At 36.7% G+C, this 21,857-nt stretch overlaps 1 protein-coding gene across 5 annotated transcripts in view; it reads left to right on the top strand.

Moving 5' to 3' along the window:
- The window catches only part of RALGAPA2 (Ral GTPase activating protein catalytic subunit alpha 2), a 172,026-nt gene that overhangs the window by 29,677 nt on the left and 120,492 nt on the right, over window positions 1–21,857 (top strand). For 3 of the 5 annotated variants that reach the window (XM_034411753.2, XM_034411754.2, XM_060691093.2), the window contains exons 11-18: window positions 771–944; window positions 2,446–2,574; window positions 4,283–4,431; window positions 7,775–7,886; window positions 10,006–10,243; window positions 10,727–10,891; window positions 18,910–19,050; window positions 21,689–21,856. In XM_034411753.2, the coding sequence (XP_034267644.2) occupies window positions 771–944; window positions 2,446–2,574; window positions 4,283–4,431; window positions 7,775–7,886; window positions 10,006–10,243; window positions 10,727–10,891; window positions 18,910–19,050; window positions 21,689–21,856 (1,276 nt within the window). The remainder of the gene's footprint in view (window positions 1–770; window positions 945–2,445; window positions 2,575–4,282; window positions 4,432–7,774; window positions 7,887–10,005; window positions 10,244–10,726; window positions 10,892–18,909; window positions 19,051–21,688; window position 21,857) is intronic. The other 2 variants (XM_034411756.2, XM_087890205.1) reach the window with 1 other exon arrangement.

Below are 21,857 nucleotides of genomic sequence, written 5' to 3'. Positions count from 1 at the left end.
ATATAGTACAGTAATAAGTGCTTATTTTAGGTACTTAAATTTAATATAGTATTATAAATTTTATCTCAAGACTTAATTCATTTATTTGTGCCACCTATCTGACAAATGTATACTATTAAAAAACCATTAAAAAATAAACATCAAAATATTCCACAATAAGAATATCAATATTATTTTAAAAGACTAGAAAAGAGCATATTTGATGTTACAAACAATACAGCCATCCCACTAATTCTCCATTTTCCTAAGGAACCCCCACCCCCACCCCTAGTCTATTGATAGAGCTATATTTTGAGGAACTTCTGGAAGGCTACCATGGATGGGTCCAGTCTGATCTCCAGAGGAAATGTTATTCCATAGGGCAGGTGCCACAGCAGAAAAGACCTGTCTCCAGATGTAGCTCCTTAACAGACACAATGTACCACATATCTCTTCTGCCAGAATTGTTGCCACATTATTTGAATTCCTTTGTCTTAGTTTTTCAACTATAATATTGTCCTAAATCATGTGCCTTTTGAAAATATTAAAGCTCGTCTGATGATAGAGTAATGAAACTCATATGCATCACATAGACATTGAAAAAAGTTGAGAAAAGCTATACTTTTAAATATATATGTCTAACCATCTCTAAACTCTTGATGTGCTTTTGTTACATAACTCTGTATGACATCATAATGTTTTTCCTTTTATGGATGACAGCTTGATGGATTAAAGTAGATAAGTGGAAAACTTTGAGTTCAATCTCCTCATATCTATTACTCCCCTTTTAGGCTTTTTTGCTGCCACCATCAGAGATATCCTTAACTGAAAAGATTGTGAAAGTTTATAGGAAATGGATACTACATGAAAAACCTGTCTTCATGGAAGAACCAGATGCAAAGGAGACTATTCAAGATGATGATGTCATCACAGAACACTCAACAGAAGAGACCGATGGCAAACAGGTATGCTGCCAGTCTTTATGAATAGGCAGTGCGTTTGTGTGATGTAATCAATTGAGGTTTCTAAATAGGTGTATAATCTGAGCAGAGATGTTGCTCAGACTAATGTAAATAGTATATATAGAAAACTTGGTTCCACTTTTTCCCTAACAATCTGTTGCTACTCAGGCAGGGGTGAAATGTAAAATTTGTTACTACTGGTTCTGTTACTATCGGCATGGCTTGATGGGGGGAGGAGTGTGTGTAATGTGACTGGGTAGGCGTGGCCTACTTTTTTTTTTTTTTTTAACTTTTCAAAGTATTTTTTCTGAGGTGGTTTAAAAAATGCTTTGAAAAGTCTCTCTGAAGATCAGGCAACTCAGCTGGGATCGTCAGAGAGACTTTTAAAGCATTTTTTTCTGCAACCTCTTCCGGGGAAGAGGTGGTTAAACCGCCAATCAGCTGCTCGTCCTAATCAGGCTGTGCTGAAGTTGACCACGCTGTTTGCTGCAAGGAGGTGAATTGCTGGGAGGCAGAGACCGAAGGGTGGGGGCCAGCAAGTGGGCGGGGCTTCAGCAACATTCGCTGTATAAGACGCACAGACATTTCCACTCACTTTGGGGGGGGGGAAGTGTGTCTCGTACTCTGAAAAGTACGGTAATTGTCCTTACTGTTAGGAAGTTTCTCCTTAATTCCAGGTTGCCTCTCTCTTTGGTTAATTTCCAACCATTATTTGTTGTGCTGCCCTCTTCTTCTTTGTGGCAGCCCCTCAAATACTGCAATACTGCTATCTTGTCACCCCTAATTCTTCTTTTCTTTAGGCTAGCCAAACCCAAATCCTGCAGCCATTCTTCATATGTTTTAGTCTCCACGCCTTTGATGATCTTAGTTGCTCTTCTCTGAACTTTTTCCAAAGTCTCAACCTCTTTTTTGTAATATGGTGACCAAAATTGGTTGCAGTATTCCAGGTGTGGTCTTACTAGGGTTTTATAAAGCAGTACTAATACTTCACGTGATCTTGATTCTATGCCTCTGTTTATACAACCCAGGATTGTACTGTATTAGCTTTTTTGGCTGCTGCTACACACTGCTGGCTCATATTTAAGTGATCATTCACTAGGACTCCAAGGTCTTTCTCACAGCTACAGTTTTTGAGCCAGGTCTCACCAAATCTGTACTTACACTTTTGATTTTTCCTACCTAAATGCAAAACTTTGCTTTTCTCCACATTAAAATTCATTTTGTTGGATAAGGCCCATTAAGTTTGTCAAAATGGTACTTTGTATTGTAAAAAGCATGTGTAAATTAGTAGTGACATATTGCAAGCGGCACACACACACACACACACACAAACACACACACTAAATAATTTATTATATAAAGAGTATTTAAATATTTTAACCATTAAGTGCTTGCTTGTTTTTGGAAAAGTATTAAAGCTACTAATTCTTTTCTTAAAATTTACACTGAGCAAACTGTGGGTTATATTCTGGGTGCACATGTTGACTAATATGTTTTCCTAAAGCTTGTGTCTGGACATAAAAGATCCTCAAGTTGGGGAAGAAGTTACTCCTTCTCTAGTGCTGTTACCAGAGGATGCTTATTAGAAGATGAAAACAAGAATGTTAAAGCAGGTCTTCAAGCTACACTGCAGGTATTACATATACGATACAAAAGAAATAGCTTTCTTACTTTGTATAATATATATTTGTACTTGTTAATTGTATTTATGTTTGTTATCATAATTAAACTGAAATTTTGCTTTGGACAAAGGGAAATATATTGCTCCTTTAGAAGTGATAAACAAAAAATGCAATGCAAAAGACACATACCTTAATTGTAACTAGAATTATTCTAAATTTGGGATGGACTCCTGCAGTGGAGCAAAAGTATAGACAATCAAAATATTCAGAGACCATATTGAGCTGCAAAAAATGTAAAAGGAAACAGAAAAGAAGCACAAATAGCTCCAGAAGTACTTTAAAAACATAAAAGCAAAGAAGGCCCCAGAAATCTGAAGAGTTCTGATCAACATCCATATTTTGTCCTCTTTCTCCTTCACATTCCTCAAAATTATCTCCCCTCCCCCCCTCCCCAAAATCAAAGAACCAAGATCAAAAGGCTTGGAAGAGGTAGTTTTTAAAAGATAAACAGAAATCCTCTGTACACTCCAGAGTACTCAAATGCAGCTCATTTTGCTGCTGAAAATAATCAATTCATGTTTGAGGCAAGAAATTTTATACTCAAAGCATTTTGAAAATGAACTGTTTAAAACCCCTGAATAATGAATAATGTTTTCTATGTAATCCAGGATTGAGAATATCCATGAGTCACTGCAACAACTGTTTCTCTGTATTGTTACTATGATTAAATTCTCTTATGATGGCTCTTTTTAGTTAATCAGGGCTTATTCCCATGATCATTACGTCCTTTTTCAAGCATTCTCCTAACTTTTGCAAGAAAGGCACATGGTCACAGTTCACCTATGTAAAATTCTGTGCTATGATAGTCTGTTCATACGCTACCATTTTCAATTGTTTCACTGCATAATGCTTTGGACCCAACTATTTTTTTTTTAAATGATATCACTGCTGGGTAGGTTAGCTTGCTAATCATCTTTATGTTGGTTTGTACAGAGATAATTATGCTGTTTGCTTATAATCCTGTACATCTTCCTTCTTTACTGCCAACAGTTCTCCTGTTCTCAGATCACTATGACAGTTTGAATTAAGCAGAAAGGCATGCACTGCTCTTAACAAAGTTCTAGAATGTTTTTGAAATTTATACAGAGAGACAATCTGGCTATATAAGCTTTTTAGAGTTACTGGGGTCACCAGAGACTTTTTATAGTGAGGTTAGTTTGCAACTAGGGTGAATTCTGTTAACTTTCGAAATACAGATCATTTCCTAATGTATAGATTTTTAGAAAAGATATTTAATGCACATCTCCATAACATATCTATTCCAAAACTATATTTGCTCTCGTTTCAATTCAGGACTGTTAGGTTTTATAATCTAAAACAGTTCAATGAGTAAATTGCCATTTTTATTAGAAAGCAAAATACTATTATAAAATGGATTTATAATTCTCTAAACTCAGAATGATAAAAAATGGCAGAGTTATCTAAATATATTATGTAATATGTGCAAAAGACTGTGCTCTTTATAACTCTCAGTATGAAATTATTGTAAGGGTGATGTTTTGTTTGTGAATAGATTAATTTAATCCTAAATGTCGTGAAGAATATATTGTTAAATTATTCAAAATAACCTGAATAAATTTATATTCATTCTCTCTCTCCCTCCCTCCCTCCTTCTCCCTTTCCCTCTTCCTCCTCCCCTCTTTCTTTCAAAATATAAAGGTATTTTTGACAAACTCTGCAAACATATTTTTATTGGAACCATGCAATGAAGCCCCTGAACTACTTAAAGAGCAGATAACTTCTTGCAGAGCAGTTTTGAGTATATATAGGCGCATGATAATGGAAGTTTCAATGAATAAAAAGACCTGGTATGTTTATCTGTAATGGAATGTTGTGAATGACCTTGGGGAAAGAGGAGGAAATGCTGCCTAGGAAACAATCAGACAAGAGAGGTAGGAGCTGGCAGTCACTTAATGATCAGAGAAAGAAATTTAGGAAAGACCTGCCCAAAGCTTTCTAGGAAAAAAACATATTGTTATATGGCAAGATTATTTGAAATACATGTTTTTCATGGCTGAACAAATAGAATGCTGTCAATTATTACCACTTCTGTTTTAATTTATATTGTGCCTTTCTTCCCATAAGGAACAAATACAATATTATACTGTGATCTTTCCAAACCATAGGGAAATGAATGAAAAACTTCCATGATGGATTGTATTCATTCAGGACTTTTGTTTTTAGGACATTGTTTTTAAAAACTCAAAGCATAGTTGAAATTATTGTCATTGATTGAGATGGGTGGCCGTAGAAATTGAATAAATAAAAAATAAAACTAAATGCTAATAAAAATAATTTACTCAACAATTATACTTTGTTTTATAAAACATGGTTTATTACATGGTTTAGGTAAGACCTGATTTGAAATGCTAAATATTTAAGTAATGTAAATATATTTAAAATAAAGCAAATGCTTTATAATGCGGTTTGCAAATCACAGTAGTAACAGATAGAGCATATTAGAGTGACACAGCTTTTGATTTATCCATATAAATAGTCTTGCATCTACCAAGTTCTGCCCATTTGGGTTCTAAACCTCTATGCAGCCTTCTCCTGGACAAAACTATCAGAATAATAAGATAAAGAAGCCAGGAACCAGGGGTGGTTAGTATGTTTCTTATTGAAGTCCTTAGCTTTACTTTTTCTTCTTTTTAATTTCTGAGTGCTATTATAGCATAGAGAGCTTCTATAAAAAGACCTCAAAGAGTCTGAATCCTATAGAACAGTGGCCCCCAACCTTTTCAGCACCAGGGACTGGTTCCATGGAGAAAGGTTTTTTCATGGACCGGAGGGTAGTGATTTTGCATGCTGCCTGCATCCCGTGGATGGGGCTGCACTTGTTTGTTTGCTTGCTTGCTGGCATGCCGCTGACTGGTGCCAATCCACAGACTGGGGGTTGGAGACCCCTGCTATAGAAGGCATAATACACTTTTGGCCAAAAGTTTCACTTCTGACATTCAGCAATGTTTTTCTATTGTATTTCAATTGAAATCTCTTTTGATAATGTTAAATCTAAATAACTTGTCATAATATTACTATTTCTTTGGTTAACAAAAATAGATATCTTGATGTTTTCATAAAGGGATCATTATGTTTACCTTTATTAGTAAAATGATTACATGTCTAAATGAAAACATTTTAAATACAAAATCATACAGCTTCTCTAACTTGTGTATTGTCCAAATATGTAGACTTTACCTCCTAGAATTCCCAGCTGGCATTGCCATTATTATGAATACTAAAAGGTAAAAACTACATCTAGGTAAACCCCACTTACCAACAATAATTGGGACTGGGAACTCTGTCATTAAGCAGTGCTGTAATAAGTCAAGAAACCGTGTGACTGTGCCACTTAGTGATGGCAGTTCCTACAGTTCAGGTTGCCACAGTTAAGCAAGGACCACACAGGTCACTAAGCGAAGATCTCATGGAACCAAAATTTTCAATTTCCTGCCAGCTTCCGCACTGACTTTACTTGTGGGAACTGGCAAGAAAAATAGCAAATTGCTATCCCATGATCATGGAACACTGCTGATTAAGTACAAGATCCACTTGTAAGTACCACTCATTCAGTGCCATTGTAAGTTTGAATGGTTACCAAACAAAAATGGTTGTTAAATGAAGATCGCCTGTATTTAGGATAGTTAAGTTGGGGAAACCTGGGTAAAATATTATTTGGGGTTGTGCACTCTTAGAAAATGAGTAGTAAGAAATACTTAAAATGCTTGTGCTTATAATATTTTTCTGCCGGCATGTGCTTTCCATATGGGTCTGAATGAAAGATTAATTACGCTGCTTTAAGAGTTGCACTAATTTTAAGGAGCAGGCTTCTTAAAACAACAGGATCTTTTTTCAAGCTGGTACTGATGCCTCAAAACAAGATAGGCTCCTTTAATGACTAGTAAAGGGACGTTGTGTTTATATAAGGCCCAAATCCCTTTTTAGTACAGGTAGTCTTCAATTTATGATCACAATTGAGCCCAAAATTTTAGTTGTTAAGTGAGATTTATAAGTGAGTTTTGCTCCATTTTATGACCTTGTGTTATGGCCCGCCAGCTGCCAGCAGAGCTGGCAGCAAACTTGAACAATGAGGGGGTTGGGGAGGAACTTGGGCCAGTTCTGGATTCTGGGGAAGGCTCTGATGGATGCTCTGTGTCAGATGCAGAGATAGAGCCAGGGCCATCCAACATTTCCCAGCCACAGAGAGGCAGCTGCCTTTGGAGGCTGATATGAGTGAGGAGGAAGAACAGCTGGAGCCTGTTCCAGATGCACGTATGCGCAGAGCAGTTAGGAGAGGGGAACAACGGAGGACAAGGAGTCAACTCGGGAAGCAAAGCACACATGGACACTGAATGACCCCTCCCTGGCTGGGGAATAAATAGAAGGAAAGGGGAGTGGTTATCGTAGGAGACAACAGTTCACATTTCTGAAGATTTTGCTCATTGTGTTTCGTGCCACAAAGACTGCTTGCCAGAACTTAATTTGCAGTCTTTCAGCTGGGAGCTCACGGCCTTGCAGTTATCATAAGGAACTGATAAGATTTGTTACTGCAGTTAACTCTTTGAAGGACTATTGCTGGGACTTTTCGGTGGGTGAATGCAATTAAAGAAGTAAATAAAGAGGGATTTTTTGTGACAAGGAGTCTATTTCTTGCTTCTGCTAAGGCTGGGTCAAAACACCTTACTTGCCACAGTTGTTAAATGAGTCATTACAGTTGATATATTAGTAACCTGGTGGGTGACTGAATCTGGCTTCCCCATTGACTTTGCTTGTCAACAGGTTGCAAAAGGTGATGACATGACCCCGGGACACAGCAACGATCATATATATGAACCAGTTGCCAAGCATCTAAATTCTGATCACATGATCATGAGGATGCTGTGAAAAATGGTCATAAGTCACGTTTTTCAATGCTGTTGTAACTTTGAACGGTCACTAAACTAAGTGTTGTAAGTCGACGGCTACCTGTACTAATTTTTTAAGTGTGCACAATCCTAATATTTACTTCTCTTACTTTGTAACTTTTTCAGAGCTGTTAGACGTACCTATGATGGTAGTGTAACATTATTATGAGAGAATGTTAATATAAATACCATTAGCAAATTTCTACATTTTTCATAAGTATAATATATATTTTTAATTTTATCCTAGGGAGCATATGTTGCAAATGCTTCTTAGCATAACAGAAGCTGTCATGAGCAACTCCAAAGATGATCAAATAAAGGATGCATTTGGTCAAAGTTTAGCAGGTTCACTATTTCGGGTATGTCTCAAGTAATTTAAACATTATTTGAAGTGCTATACCTAATTAATTAAATTTATATGCTATCTAGTCTCAGCTACACAGAAAATAATTGTATTGCAGAGTTATATTTTATAGCACAATATAACAAGATACAGCAAGATCATATATTTGTCATACATTTAGAAGCATATAAATGACAAGAACATTAAATGTTGTAATATATGATGTTCATTATTCCTTGTATAATGACCACAATTTCAGATTGAAATCTCAGTTATTGAGTTAAGTGGTCATTAAGTGATATGACTACCCACATGACTGCTTTGCTCAAAGACTGCAGTCCCAGTACTCACAGTTGAGGTTGTTAAATGGAGGGAGTCCCATGCCAGGGATGCAGGATGCTTCCACTCAGAAGGTGAAAAGGCTCTCTGTCTAAATGCAATGACAATTTTCAGTCCCTGAAAAGGAGGCTGAAAAGAGACACTTGTGTATGGCGTGTGCCAGGCATTCCAGGGCCTCCCCCACTTGCCTGAGGCATCGCATACTCTTACCTTATAATGCTCCCTCTCTGATCAGAAGTTTAAAATCCTGCTTGGATCTTGCCTCCCTTTCATCTCTTGCTAAAAGAGCTGCCTGTTGAAGGATGCCAGTTCCTCTTTGTGCCTGACATTGTGTACTTTGGAGTACACAAATGGAATTCAAATCATCTGGATCAGAGCTGTGTTTCTCCACTCTGCTGAAGGGGTTGAGTTCCCCTCCACATAAGGAAAGGAATATCTTTCCTTGCATGAACTTAGGATCTGAGTTCTGTTTCTGCTAAATGAGTTCAATTCTCCTCGCGCAGAAGGGGACATCTTCGGTGGGATGGAGAAATGGAGTTCAGCCCTTTAGGATCTAAGCTCCCTTTCTCCATCCCGCTAAAGGAGTTTCACTCCCCTCAGCAGGCAGCTCTTTCAGCCAGCCCACAGAGACGAGAGGGAGTCCTCTCAGCAGGTAGGAGCAACTTGTAACCTTCCCTGCCACCTTCCTTGTTGACTTTCTGAGGAAGCTGGCAGATAAGATTACAAATGGTGATCAATGATTGCAGGATGCTTGGCAACTATTCGTAAGTGCAACAGATTGCCAGATACCTAGATTGAGATCATGTGTCTGCAGGGGGGGCTGTGCAACATTTTACAACAGCTAGATGTGCTTTATATAATTTTAAATTATCATTAAACACAATGTCTTATGTCAGTCACTTCCTGTAATTAAATTTGTAGTTTTAATACTGCAATATATTGCAATATTCCTACGATTTCAGCATAGAGAACAGGAAAATGGAGGTGGAATAAATGGCATATATGTTGAATATATGAATATAGGCCTCTTCATGCTTTAAGACTGAAATAGTTTCTCAAAACTAGATGGAAATTGTTTGAAATAACAGTTTTACTTCCCCACTAAATAACTTAGGGATAGGCTTATAGGTATTGATCTCATTATATATTATATATTCAGAGACACAATTCTGGAAGTGGCTCAACTCTGCAACAGGTTTTTATGTTGTCAGAATAAACTGTTTTACAATGGGAACATTATATTAACATCATTTAATATTAAGTGTATATTTATTTAAGTTAGAGAATCAACCTGAAATAACACTTTAATCTGGTATAAATGTATCTATCTTTTCCTTTTTTTAGAAATATGTACAGATAGTCCTTAATTTACGACCACAATTGAACCCAAGATTTCCATTGCTAAGCAAGACTTGTTAAATGATTTTTGCCCCATGTTACAACCTTTCTTGCCACAGCTGTTAAGTGAATCACTGCAGCTGTTAGTTAGTAAGCTTCCCCATTCACTTTGCTTTTCAGAAGGTCACAAAAGGTGATCACATGATCCTGAAACACTGCAATTGTCATAAATGCCAAGCATCTAAATTTTGATCATGTGACTGTGGAGAATGCTGCAGCTCTCATAAGTGTGAAAACTGTCATTAGTCACTTTTTAAAGAACCATTGTAACTTTTGAACAGTCACTAAACAAATGGTTGTAAATCAGGGTTTACCTAAAAATCGGTTCATTTGAATTTCATTCCTTTGAAGATGAGAATCCAATCTGTTCTCGTTTCTTCTTTGTCTTTTAACCGCAGACTCTCATTGTGGCTTGGATCCGGGCAAATTTGAGTGTTTATATTTCTCGTGAGCTCTGGGATGAGTTGCTACGTGTGCTATCATCCCTTACAGATTGGGAAGAACTAATAATGGAATGGGCTAATATAATGGATTCTCTAACATCTGTTTTAGCAAGAACAGTATACGGTGTTGAAATGACCAACTTGCCACTAGATAAGCTAAGTGAACAAAAAGAGAAAATACAAAAAGGAAGAGGTAAATGATAAAGAAATGAATGAAATTATCTGTATGAAATGAGAAAAATAATAAATGCTATTTATTTACTAAAAACAAATATTACACTCTAATGCAATTTTATAGCTTATTCTAAATACAGTATATAAAGGGCTCGTTTGAAAGGTCATGCAAGGGGACCATGTGTTTACATGAGCACTCTATATATGGTTTCCCCTAAAAAGTACCTATTTTACCTACTCAGTGGAATTTGACATTCTCCAACATGTATAAGCAGGTTACTTTCTTGTCCTTAATTACATTCCTGAAATCAGAATTTGTTTACAGTTTTGGTGCTAGAATTCATTTTAAACAATTTAAATGACAATTTAAATTTCCAATTGTATTGGAAATTAATCTGTTGGTTACCTGTTCTTGTCAATTAGATTTTTATTTACAATCTGATCTTTTTGAATTCTCTAAGTACATAAAGGTTAATTTTGCTGTACATTCCATTATTGAAAGGTGGCATTTTGGAATCTCAAAAAGGAGCTGCAGTTGGAAGATCATTTTCTTTAAGCTGGAGAGATCATCCTGATGTTGCGGAACCTATGAGATTTAGGAGTGCTACTACCTCAGGAGTACCAGGAATTGAGAAAGCAAGAAATACAGTGCGTCAGAGAACAACAGGTTAGAAACAGGCAATTTAGTGGTCTAATAATAAAAATATCAGTGATTTTTTAAAATTAATTTCTAATATTTCATATTTCTTTTGATTTGTTGAGTTGCTTTTTAAACAATCTGGTTTTTATTGTGGTTTTTATATAATTCTGCATGTAAATTGTTTTCATTGCCCTAGGACTCTTCTAAAGATCTGGCAACCCTACCTTTGGCTTAGAATTTGTTTATCAACCAAATATTGGAATGCGTGTTTCTGGTCCAATTAGTATAAGACGCTTAACTTGGATGGGGGTAGGGAGGGGAACTTTCCATTTTGGTTATTCATTATTAATTATATAGAAATAATCAATATGTAAATTAAGCATTTTAAAGATGGTACAAAATAGTAGTTGGGATTGCAGACTAATTGAGATTTCACACATCTGTGTCTAAAAATAATTGAGTCATTAATACAATCATCATGATGTCATAATTTGGCAGCACATACTACTCAGTGGATGTGAAGGCGATCTGGCTGTGACATCTGTCACCCCATTGATCACCAGGGTTGATTCGGCTGATCTGGCTGGCTAGGCGGGTGTCCCCTTCCTCCCTCACCGCTCCATGTGCGTCCCTCCCAAAGCTGCGTGCTCGGTGGAAGAGGACAACCATCCCAGATAGAAGGAGTGTACCGATCTTCGGTCAAGGGTATACGATAGCTGCGCTCCCCTGCTAGAACCTCCAAACAAGTTCAAGGTCCATACTACTCAGTGTTAAGACGTTGAGCGTCTTAACGCTTGGCAAAGGTCAGCAGTTCAGCGGTTCGAATCCTTAGTGCCATGTAACGGGGTGAGCTCCTGTTACTTGTCCCAGCTTCTGCCAACCTAGCAGTTCGAAAACACGTAAAAAAATGCAAAGAAAAATAGGGACAACCTTTGGTGGGAAGGTAACAGCGTTCCATGTGCCTTTGGCATTTAGTCATGCCGATCACATGACCACAGAGACGTCTTTGGACAGCTCTGGCTCTTTGGCTTTGAAATGGAGATGAGCACCGCTCCCTAGAGTCAGGAACAACTAGCACATATGTGCGAGGAGAACCTTTACCTTTACTTTACTTGGTTTTTGATTCTGATTATTCAGTGGAGGGTTGCATTGCATTGATTGAAACAACCTTTGAAACTCCTATATGTATGGTTCAACCTGTAGTTACTATATATGAATGTAATTTGATTCTTTAATTTTATGGAAGATTCAAAGATTGTATGTGTATAATGTAAATGCCTTTGCTATTAAATTGCAAGATTATTGTGACTGGTAGGTTCGATCTTGTTATAAGTTATATACAGTCAGGTCCAGAAATATTGGGACATCGACACAATTCTAACATCTTTGGCTCTATACACCACCACAATGGAGTTGGAATGAAACAAACACAATGTGCGTTAACTGCAGACTGTCAGCTTTAATTTGAGGGTATGTACATCCAACTCAGGTGAACGGTGTAGAACTTAACAGCAGTTTGTATATGTGCCTCCCACTTGTTAAGGGACCAAAAGTAATGGGACAATTGGCTTCTCAGCTGTTCCATGGCCAGGTGTGTGATATTCCCTCATTACCCCAATTACAATGTGTAGATAAAAGGCCCAGAGTTCATTTCAGGTGTGCTATTTGCATTTGGAATCTGTTGCTGTCAACTCTCAAGATGAGATCCAAAGAGCTGTCACTATCAGTGAAGCAAGCCATCATTAAGCTGAAGAAACAAAACAAACCCATCAGAGAGATAGCAAGAACATTAGGCGTGGCCAAAACAACTGTTTGAAACATTCTCAAAAAGAAGGAATGCACCGGTGAGCTCAGCAACACCAAAAAACCCGGGAGACCACAGAAAACAAGTGTGGTGGATGACCGAAGAATTCTTTCCCTGGTGAAGAAAACACCCTTCACAACAGTTGGCCAGATCAAGAACACTCTCCAGGAGGTAGGTGTATGTGTGTCAAAGTCAACAATGAAGAGAAGACTTCACCAGAGTGAATACAGAGGGTTCAGCACAAGATGTAAACCATTGGTGAGCCTCAAAAACAGGAAGGCCAGATTAGAGTTTGCCAAACAACGTTTAACAAAGCCTTCACAGTTCTGGAACAAGATCCTATGGACAGATGAGACCAAGATCAACTTGTACCAGAGTGATGGGAAGAGAAGAGTATGGAGAAGGAAAGGAACTGCTCATGATCCTAAGCATACCACCTCATCAGTGAAGCATGGTGGTGGTAGTGTCATGGCGTGGGCATGTATGGCTGCCAATGGAACTGGTTCTCTTGTATTTATTGATGATGTGACTGCTGACAAAAGCAGCAGGATGAATTCTGAAGTGTTTCGGGCAATATTATCTGCTCACATTCAGCCAAATGCTGCAGAACTCATTGGACGGCGCTTCACAGTGCAGATGGACAATGACCCAAAGCATACTGCAAAAGCAACCAAAGAGTTTTTGAAGGGACAGAAGTGGAATGTTATGCAATGGCCAAGTCAATCACCTGACCTGAATCCCATTGAGCATGCATTTCACTTGCTGAAGACAAAACTGAAGGGAAAATGCCCCAAGAACAAGCAGGAACTGAAGACAGTTGCAGTAGAGGCCTGGCAGAGCATCACCAGGGATGAAACCCAGCATCTGGTGATGTCTATGCGTTCCAGACTTCAGGCTGTGATTGACTGCAAAGGATTTGCAACCAAGTATTAAGAAGGGAAAGTTTGATTTATGATTATTATTCTGTCCCATTACTTTTGGTCCCTTAACAAGTGGGAGGCACATATGCAAACTGCTGTAAGTCCTACACCGTTCACCTGAGTTGGATGTACATACCCTTAAATTAAAGCTGACAGTCTGCAGTTAATGCACATTGTGTTTGTTTCATTCCAACTCCATTGTAGTGGTGTATAGAGCCAAAGATGTTAGAATTGTGTTGATGTCCCAATATTTCTGGACCTGACTGTAGTTTTAAATAGTTGGAGCTCTAAGAGTAAAAACAAAATTCCTGTAAAATCCATAACAAATACTTTTGCATTCTTTCAGTGTTCAAAAATGCTTGTAATTTTTCAGGAACTTTGATTAGTAACATGACCTCTACTGTAAAATATATTACTCTGATTTCCACCCAGTTCCTTTTTTCTGGGGTTGCTAGTAAGATATTTTGAGCTCCATTTTTTTGCAGGGCGTGGGGTTCACTTTTCTTTACTATCCATCTTTACTAATTTAAATCATGGCTTGTTTTACTCATGGTTTCTTGAAAAATCCAGAGTTAGTCTCCACAGAGAATTCATGTTTAGTTGGCCACTTCCTAGTTATATCTTTCATGCTTCATAAGGACATATGTTGCCTACTCATCAATTCCAGATACTTTTCATAAATTCTTGCAAAGATTTCTATATTTGTAATGGCGGTATGGTCTAGCAGGGGTTCCCCAACCCCCAGGCTGCAGATTGGTATTGGTCCATGGCTTCTTAGGAACCACGCCATGCAAATGGCGGGCAAGCTAGTGAAACTTCCATGTGTGCATGCCCAGGATCTAGGTTGCATGTGAAAACACCCCTCCAGTCCATAGAATAATTATCTTCCACGAAACCGATCCCTAGTGCTAGAAAGGTTGGGGATGCTGGCATACAGCATCAAAATGACTCTGTAGGCCTTTATTAAATGTGTTACAACTTGCCAGCTACTGACAGGCATTCTCCTTACCCATCACACCTTTATCATGTAGTACAAAATTGTATGCATTGCAAAAGTTTGCAGAGCGAATGAGGAAGAATTACTTTTCTTAACATCAACTCTCTGAAAAAGTGTCCTGGCTGCAGCCAGAGGCCCTTTAGAATTAAGATTTTCAAACAGTTTTTAAAATTGTTGGTAACATTTGCCTTCGGATGAACTGCAGCTATTGTTTCAACTATCCAAAATACACTGGTTCAGTTCTATCTTATTTCCCTATTTTTGTTAGTTATACTGTAGCTACTTATAGTTAGAGGAGGTTGGTTTTATAACTCATCATGTAGTCTTTTTGGGGTGGTTTTTTTCCAGTTTCAAAGTAACAGATTTATACTGAAAAGATAAATCTACTGGTACCTCTCTTAGTAGGCTTAATTTCCCTCTGTAGTTACTCCTGGCTCCGTTCCATAGGAATATTGGAGTAAGATAAGAGAAGAACTTAGCATCTCCCACAGGGTGGATTTGATTTAAATCGAGTTGATTTAAATCACAATTTAAATCATGATTTAAATCACTAGTAAAAAGGCTTGATTTAAATCAACTCGATTTAAATCATAATTTTTAAAGAGCAACTGTCATCTCTGCTACTCCTTTGACCCACTGTTGACTCACCGATAGTCCCAGTGTTGCAGAATATACAGCCTCATGCTACATAACTAAGCTCCATTTCATGCTGAATAAACTAAATTATTTATGTATCTTAAATAGAAAACTATCTTACGATAGGTTTTTACCCCAAAAGTTTTTTATTAAAATAAATTCAATAAAAATCAAAAAAATCCGATTTAAATTAAAAAAATCTGATTTTTTTGATTTTTTAAAAAAAATCATTGATTTTTATCCACCCTGATCTCCCATGTGATAGAGTTTGCTCAGTGTACAGAAACATTGTGCCTTGGAGAAGGTGCACAGTTGAAAAGTATTACTAAGCAGAAGGAATTAGTTCTATTATCAACCACCTGTGTACAAATATGGTTAATCTTAGTTGTGAAACATGTCCAGGAGCAAATTATTTTCTTATTCTCCACCATGATACAAGAACTTACCACTTATTGCTTAGCTTGGAAAACTATTGTATCAAATTCATGGTTTTTTACTATTGTCTCCTTTAGCTATGCTACAGGTAGTTAACAACTACACATTTAGTGACAATTCAAACTTGGAATAGCACTAAATGAGTGGTACTTGCAACCAGTTCTCAGAGTTTCAGTTGACTCCACATTCACATGATCATAATTCTGGCACCTGGCTTGCAATAGTAATGTCACAGTTGCCTGTGGTTGACTTTCCCCCCCCCCCACTTTTTCCCCCTTTTTGCTGACTTCAAACAAGCAAAGCTAATGGGGAGTCTGGCAAGAGGTTGCAAATGGCAACCATGTAATGTCTCACTTAACGATGGAAATCAAAATTGCTAGAATTGCTGTCACTAAGCAGGACCTTCAAGTGGCATGTTGCTTTATGACCACAGTGCTTAGCAGCAGCAATTCTGATCCTAATTGTCATTGTTAACTAAGGACTTACCTGTATTGAGTTTTTGTGCACAACCACTCTCCACCTTTCCCCCATGCTCCCAACAATTTCATGTAGCTCCTCGAGAAACAAAGGGACCCATTTTCTTCCTATTCTATTTCTTGGTAATACCTAATTTGCAAACCTTCCAGGTAACTCACCACTCTTCTGTGGTGAATATTTTGATAGAAGGCTTTTCCTTCACATCCAAGCCTCTTTTTATGATAGTGTCAGCAAATCTTTTAATAGAATTTGGATTTCTCTCTTGAGTGTTATTAGAGGAAATAAGATATGATTCCTCTCCAAATGAAGACATCAAGTTAATTATTTGGACCTTTGCAATTTTCAAAGCCTTACATTCAAACCCATCCTTTGGAACAAAATTATCAGGTCACTGCTAACAACATGATTATGGTTTTCTACATCAATAAATAATGTAGCATGCATTGTCTAAGCTTTTTCAGATGAGATTGATGCCTCTGCCACAGGGTAACATTTGTATGGTAGCTATCTGCCTCTTAGGGTTTGGCAACAAGAAGACTGATTGAGTGGGACTGTTTTCACACTTCTATCTCTTATAAGTAGATCTGCATCTGTTGGTGCATCAAGGACAATATTTAATTTGTGAGAGACTCCCTTTATTTATCTTTTCCCATTCACTCAGAATCCTTTTTGTCAGCATTTCTGTTATAGGGAAGGAACTCAGAAACAGAAAGAGTTCTGTGAGAGTTTATTTTCTTATAGTTAGTGAAAAAGTGGACCTTCTAAAACAAAGAAGGAGCTTGATAATTCATTTCATACGATGGGAATAGGAGGCAAATGTTTTGAATGCTTTCTGTATATAGTGCTTGCTCTTGAATTACAGCAGTTGCTTGAATTCCTTGATTAGATAGATACAATGGTATTCCACGCTGAATGCTGTTTACTGTCAAACCTGCTGAAAATTGTTTTTTAAAGTAACAACAGCAATGGATAAATAATGAACAACGAACAGTAACTATGCACTTAACTGACTTGAATTTTGCACAGCGTATTTTTTTTGTCCAACATGCAAAGCTCATCAACCACAACAATTCTTGCATTTAGCAGTCTAAAGGCTCAGCTGCATAGCCTTCATTTCACATTACTACTCTATGTGCACAGGTAGTTCTCAAATTGCAACCACAGTTGGGACTGGCACTTTCATCACTAAGCGATATGGTTGTTAAATGAGTTGCAACTCATTAATTTTAATTAATTAATTTTACAACCATTTTGTTGTGGTTGTTAAGTTAATCATGCTGTCATTAAGTGAATCCAACTTCCCCCATTAGCTTTGCCAGCACTGTCCTAAATCTGAACAGTTGTTAAGCATATGGTTGTAAATCAAGATTACCGGTATACATACTTTTTTGGTTTTGGCAACATTTCTTTGAAAATGAAACCACATGGGAATGTGTAGGGACAATATATTATATTAGAATTATATAATCAGCATCATTTCTTCATAGCAATAGTTTTTTTAAAAAATACAGCCTGTTTGTTATACCCAAAATGGTTGTTAGTCTGTGTGGCTTCCCCTCAACCTGTTTTCTTTCTGTCCTTCAGCTACCTTCAATGGGTAGTATCAAGACTGAATTAGTGCTTGCTCTTTTATTGGATAATGATTATCTTCACATTTCTGTAGCTTAGAACAGTTCATTCTTTTTTTTAAAAAAACATTTTGGAACACTGAGAAACTTGAACTAGTAAGGATCAAAATTCCCAATGTTGTTTTATGTTCAGGATACTCAAAACTGCCATTTAAAGTCTTAATTATTTTGCACCACTGCCAATGCAGTTTCTGGCTCTGGCAAAGATAACATGATGATTATGATGATGATTGCAGTTTGTCAGTCAGGTGTTTATACTGTATATGGCATTTTAACCCCCTTATCAAGTGCTTCCCAAGGACCTGGGATAGGCAGATGTTGTTTTTGATGGATTATTGTTTGTTGCAAAGTTAGCCAAATGTTTAGACTCGATTTGGCATTTTTAGCCATCTTTCTCTAGGATTTGGGATAGATTATTTGATGGTGTTAAGTATTAAATTGTTGCAGGATATAAGCTGTTCTAAATAAAGCTCTAATTGACTGATGATGATTTTGTCAATGCTGATATCACCAGGGAAACTATATTTACTTTTATGCCATAAATGTTCTGTTGCCATCTTCTTAACAGATTCCTAAATGATGATGTAGCCACTTTCTCTGCAGTAATACAACGTGCAATCATAAGATGTGCTTTTTATAGAATCAGGGTTTGTTTGTTTTTAAAATGTATGGCATATGTTAGCCAGGGATCACCAAGGTGGCTGGCTGCCTCTGTGAAAGGAAGTTTTCGGGCGGTTTATTTGCTCACGGGAATCGACCTGCTGACCTCAGCGGTGCGCAGGCCCATCGTCTTACCACGTGAGCCACTGCAGCCCCTCTATAGAATCAGTAACACAGAGAAATAAGGATGATGAGCAACATTAATGCTACAGAAGCTCAAAAAACAAGATTTTTTTTCTATCCTCTAGTTCTTTTTTCTAATAAACTGGTTTTCTTAAAAAAAAACTCTTAAATATTAGATAACCTTGGAGATAGATACACTTTACTGAATTTCTTCTCTACTGCTTTTTTACCTTAATGAATTGTATATGCACAGCATGCATGTTTATGAGATTCTGTTATTTTTTGTTTTATGTGGAAAAAACATCATTCTGCTAAGTAAAATAAAATTACTCTCTTACTTCTGTTAATTTATTTTTCCCTATAAGCAAAGCGAAGTCTGTCTATCAACAACTGTGCTCGTCTCTGTGAGGCTTTGCCAGCCACTAAAAGTGTGCCTCTTCTCCTTCATACTGTGAGCTCTCTCTTGCCTGATATCTCTTACACTTCTTACTCTTGCACTTTTTCAGGTATGATATTATACAGTTGTTATAATTTAGCAAGATTGTATTCTGCTTTAATTTACTCTATATCTTACATACAACATCCTAATATTACATAATATTGTATTTTGATTGAAAACATCAGTGTTTTTCCAAGTATGTCAGAAAGTAAGCATTAACAATCTGAAATTTTGTTTACATAAAGCAGCTTCAGATTCCCAAGTTTCTTTGTGACTGAAACCAATTTTTTTCTAGACATATACCAATTTCCTTTGAACAGTACTCACTTGTCAGTGAATATATATACATATATGTATACACAGTATATGCTTTTATACTGTGAGAGACTAATTGTTGATCTTGAAATATAGCAGTTTCTTAGACTTCTACAACATTCTCAAGTTGTTAATAATACTTGGGAAGTACATTTTGAATGAGATAAATCCTCACACTTCCTATACTACTTATTCTTGACACCTCCCTTTTCTCTCTATGTAGCTAAATCAGCAGCTAATTTTTCCCAGCCTACAGGAAATCACATCATGGGCGCATATCTATTCCAATTCCCTTATATCTTTAAGTTCATTTTCCAATTTAGCCAATTGTATTTGAGAAAATGAGGAAAGATAATTAGCTATGATTCTAGTTCCTAATCTTCATACAATTTTTTATAGAATTGGACTTGGATAGATAGCCTGCTAAGAGAATTGTGGCAATGTCCACTGATGAACCCATGTTTGTCAACCAGAGGTCAATCAGCTTAGCAAGATAAGTTTATTTTAAGAGGAAGGGCAAACGGGAAATGCACATACTTTATTTGTTCTGCTTCTTTTGGATGCAAGTCCTCACGGTAAGATTTCCAAGCTCTACCACAAACAGAGCAATCAAATGATACCAGAGATCTATCAAAAGACGGCTGATATTGTAAGTTCTCGTTGCACCCTTAAGTTCTGCTTCCATTGTTAAATCATCCAGCTCTTGCTGCCATCTCCACTGTCTATCCTCTTTTCATGGATGCTACCTGCTGGTGGATTTGAGAGTGCTTTTGTTGAGTGATATGGCAGAAGCACTGAGTTCATTGATGTGATTTTATTTTTCCATTAATACCTTCCCCTTTAGAAATGCTGCTTTTCAATAGAAGAGCTGCCAAGTCCATAACTGCCTCTTCCACTCTTGTCATAGATGGAGAGGTTATGAGGCTGTCCTGCTTTGCCTGTAGACTAATAGTTACAAATCAACTAGGATGCAGGTCTGCTAGGATTCCTGTCTTTCCCAGATTGATACAGTTTTCAGATACAACTACAAGTGCCAGTGTTCCCATTTAAATTTAGAGGTATTGGAAGCATGGCAACAATAAGAGGTAGTCATGTTTTTGGACCCTGATCACAACCAGAATACTACAAACCACTTTCCCAAGGAAAATTTTATTAAATAATTTGACACTCACATTTTGTTATGAAAAATATGGGAAAAAATGGGCTTAAGCTGGTTTCACAAATCAACTTGGTTCATTTGTCCACATAACATTTTGACATCTAATGAATTCAAAATATATATTTGTTATATACAAAAAACTGTACCTTCTTATCTTGAGGTCCAGAATTAATGCATTTCCCAAAAAACTCATGTCTCTGGGTTTTACGACTGCACATAGTAAGATGTAATGCTACACTGAAATACAGTATTGGGTGTGAATATTTCAGGAAGAAAGCCTTGCAGATGTAGTCAGACTTATTTCTGTGTAAATATAATTGAACAGAGATATGAAGATTAAACCAATGCAAAAATAAATTTGTAACTAGATATACTAAGTAAAAATGAAAAATTGGAGGGCAATGTTATATTACAATTGTATATTATATATCAGTTTAATGTATTCTTATATGCTTTCACTTTATGGGTAAAGTAAATCATAGATACCACAGCAAAGAACAGTTAACAATGTGTATAAATGCAGAATTCAATGTAGTTAGAGTACTTTTAAGCGTACTTTTTTTATAAAAGCTGCCAGTAGGATTATTTTGAATTATGGATAGCTCTGGGTAATATTGGGACATACTCTAGCTGCATTCTCATGGTAGCATAATTTTTAGTTCATATCTCAGACAATCAAACAAATATATGCCAGCAGCAGTTTGTCAGCCTTTGTTTTCCCATTATGATATTCCAGCTATTTTTGTAGTAAATGGCCAGACTATACTTCCAATCACATACAGGGATATCAGATTCATAATTAGAAATGTTTCTATATCAATCAATGTACAAGTATTTTTTGCACACAAAATTCAAAACATACGTTTTTTTAAAAAAGCAAATAAAACAAAAGTTGATATTTGAAATTTCTTTACAGCTACCATATTTCTAACATAAAGGAATTCATTTTGTTGGAAAAAATTAATCTTGCTGAGAAGAAATAGTGTTCTGATAAATTCTTAATAGTTTTAGATATCCCTTCATACTTCAGATCATAGGACATTGCCATCACAAGTCAATAGTACAATGGCTTAAACTGTATTATATGTTTACCTTGTGCTAAATGACAATGTTTTATATGTCAATTGATGATAAGTATGTAAATATTTTAATAAGTCAAAGACCTTTATTAGAAATAGAGATGAACATTTTAAAAATGTAATTGATAAAACTTTTATATCAATCCCTATAGAAAATGAACAACATGAAATATCAGAAAATGGATCAGGAATTGTGAATCAGCAACCAGTAAACTTATTGGGAGCAGAATATAAAAGTCCTTTTTCAGACCTGGATCAATTAACTCGAAGCAGTAGTACCTCGGATATTAGAGATCAATGCAGTTCCGATATTTTCCAAGG

The sequence above is a fragment of the Pantherophis guttatus genome, chromosome 3 (genome assembly GCF_059756535.1).
Source record: "Pantherophis guttatus breed Tessera chromosome 3, ASM5975653v1, whole genome shotgun sequence".
Lineage (NCBI taxonomy): Eukaryota > Metazoa > Chordata > Lepidosauria > Squamata > Colubridae > Pantherophis > Pantherophis guttatus.
The sequence above is the reverse complement of the archived record's forward strand: the minus strand, read 5'-3'. Positions and strand labels throughout refer to the sequence as shown.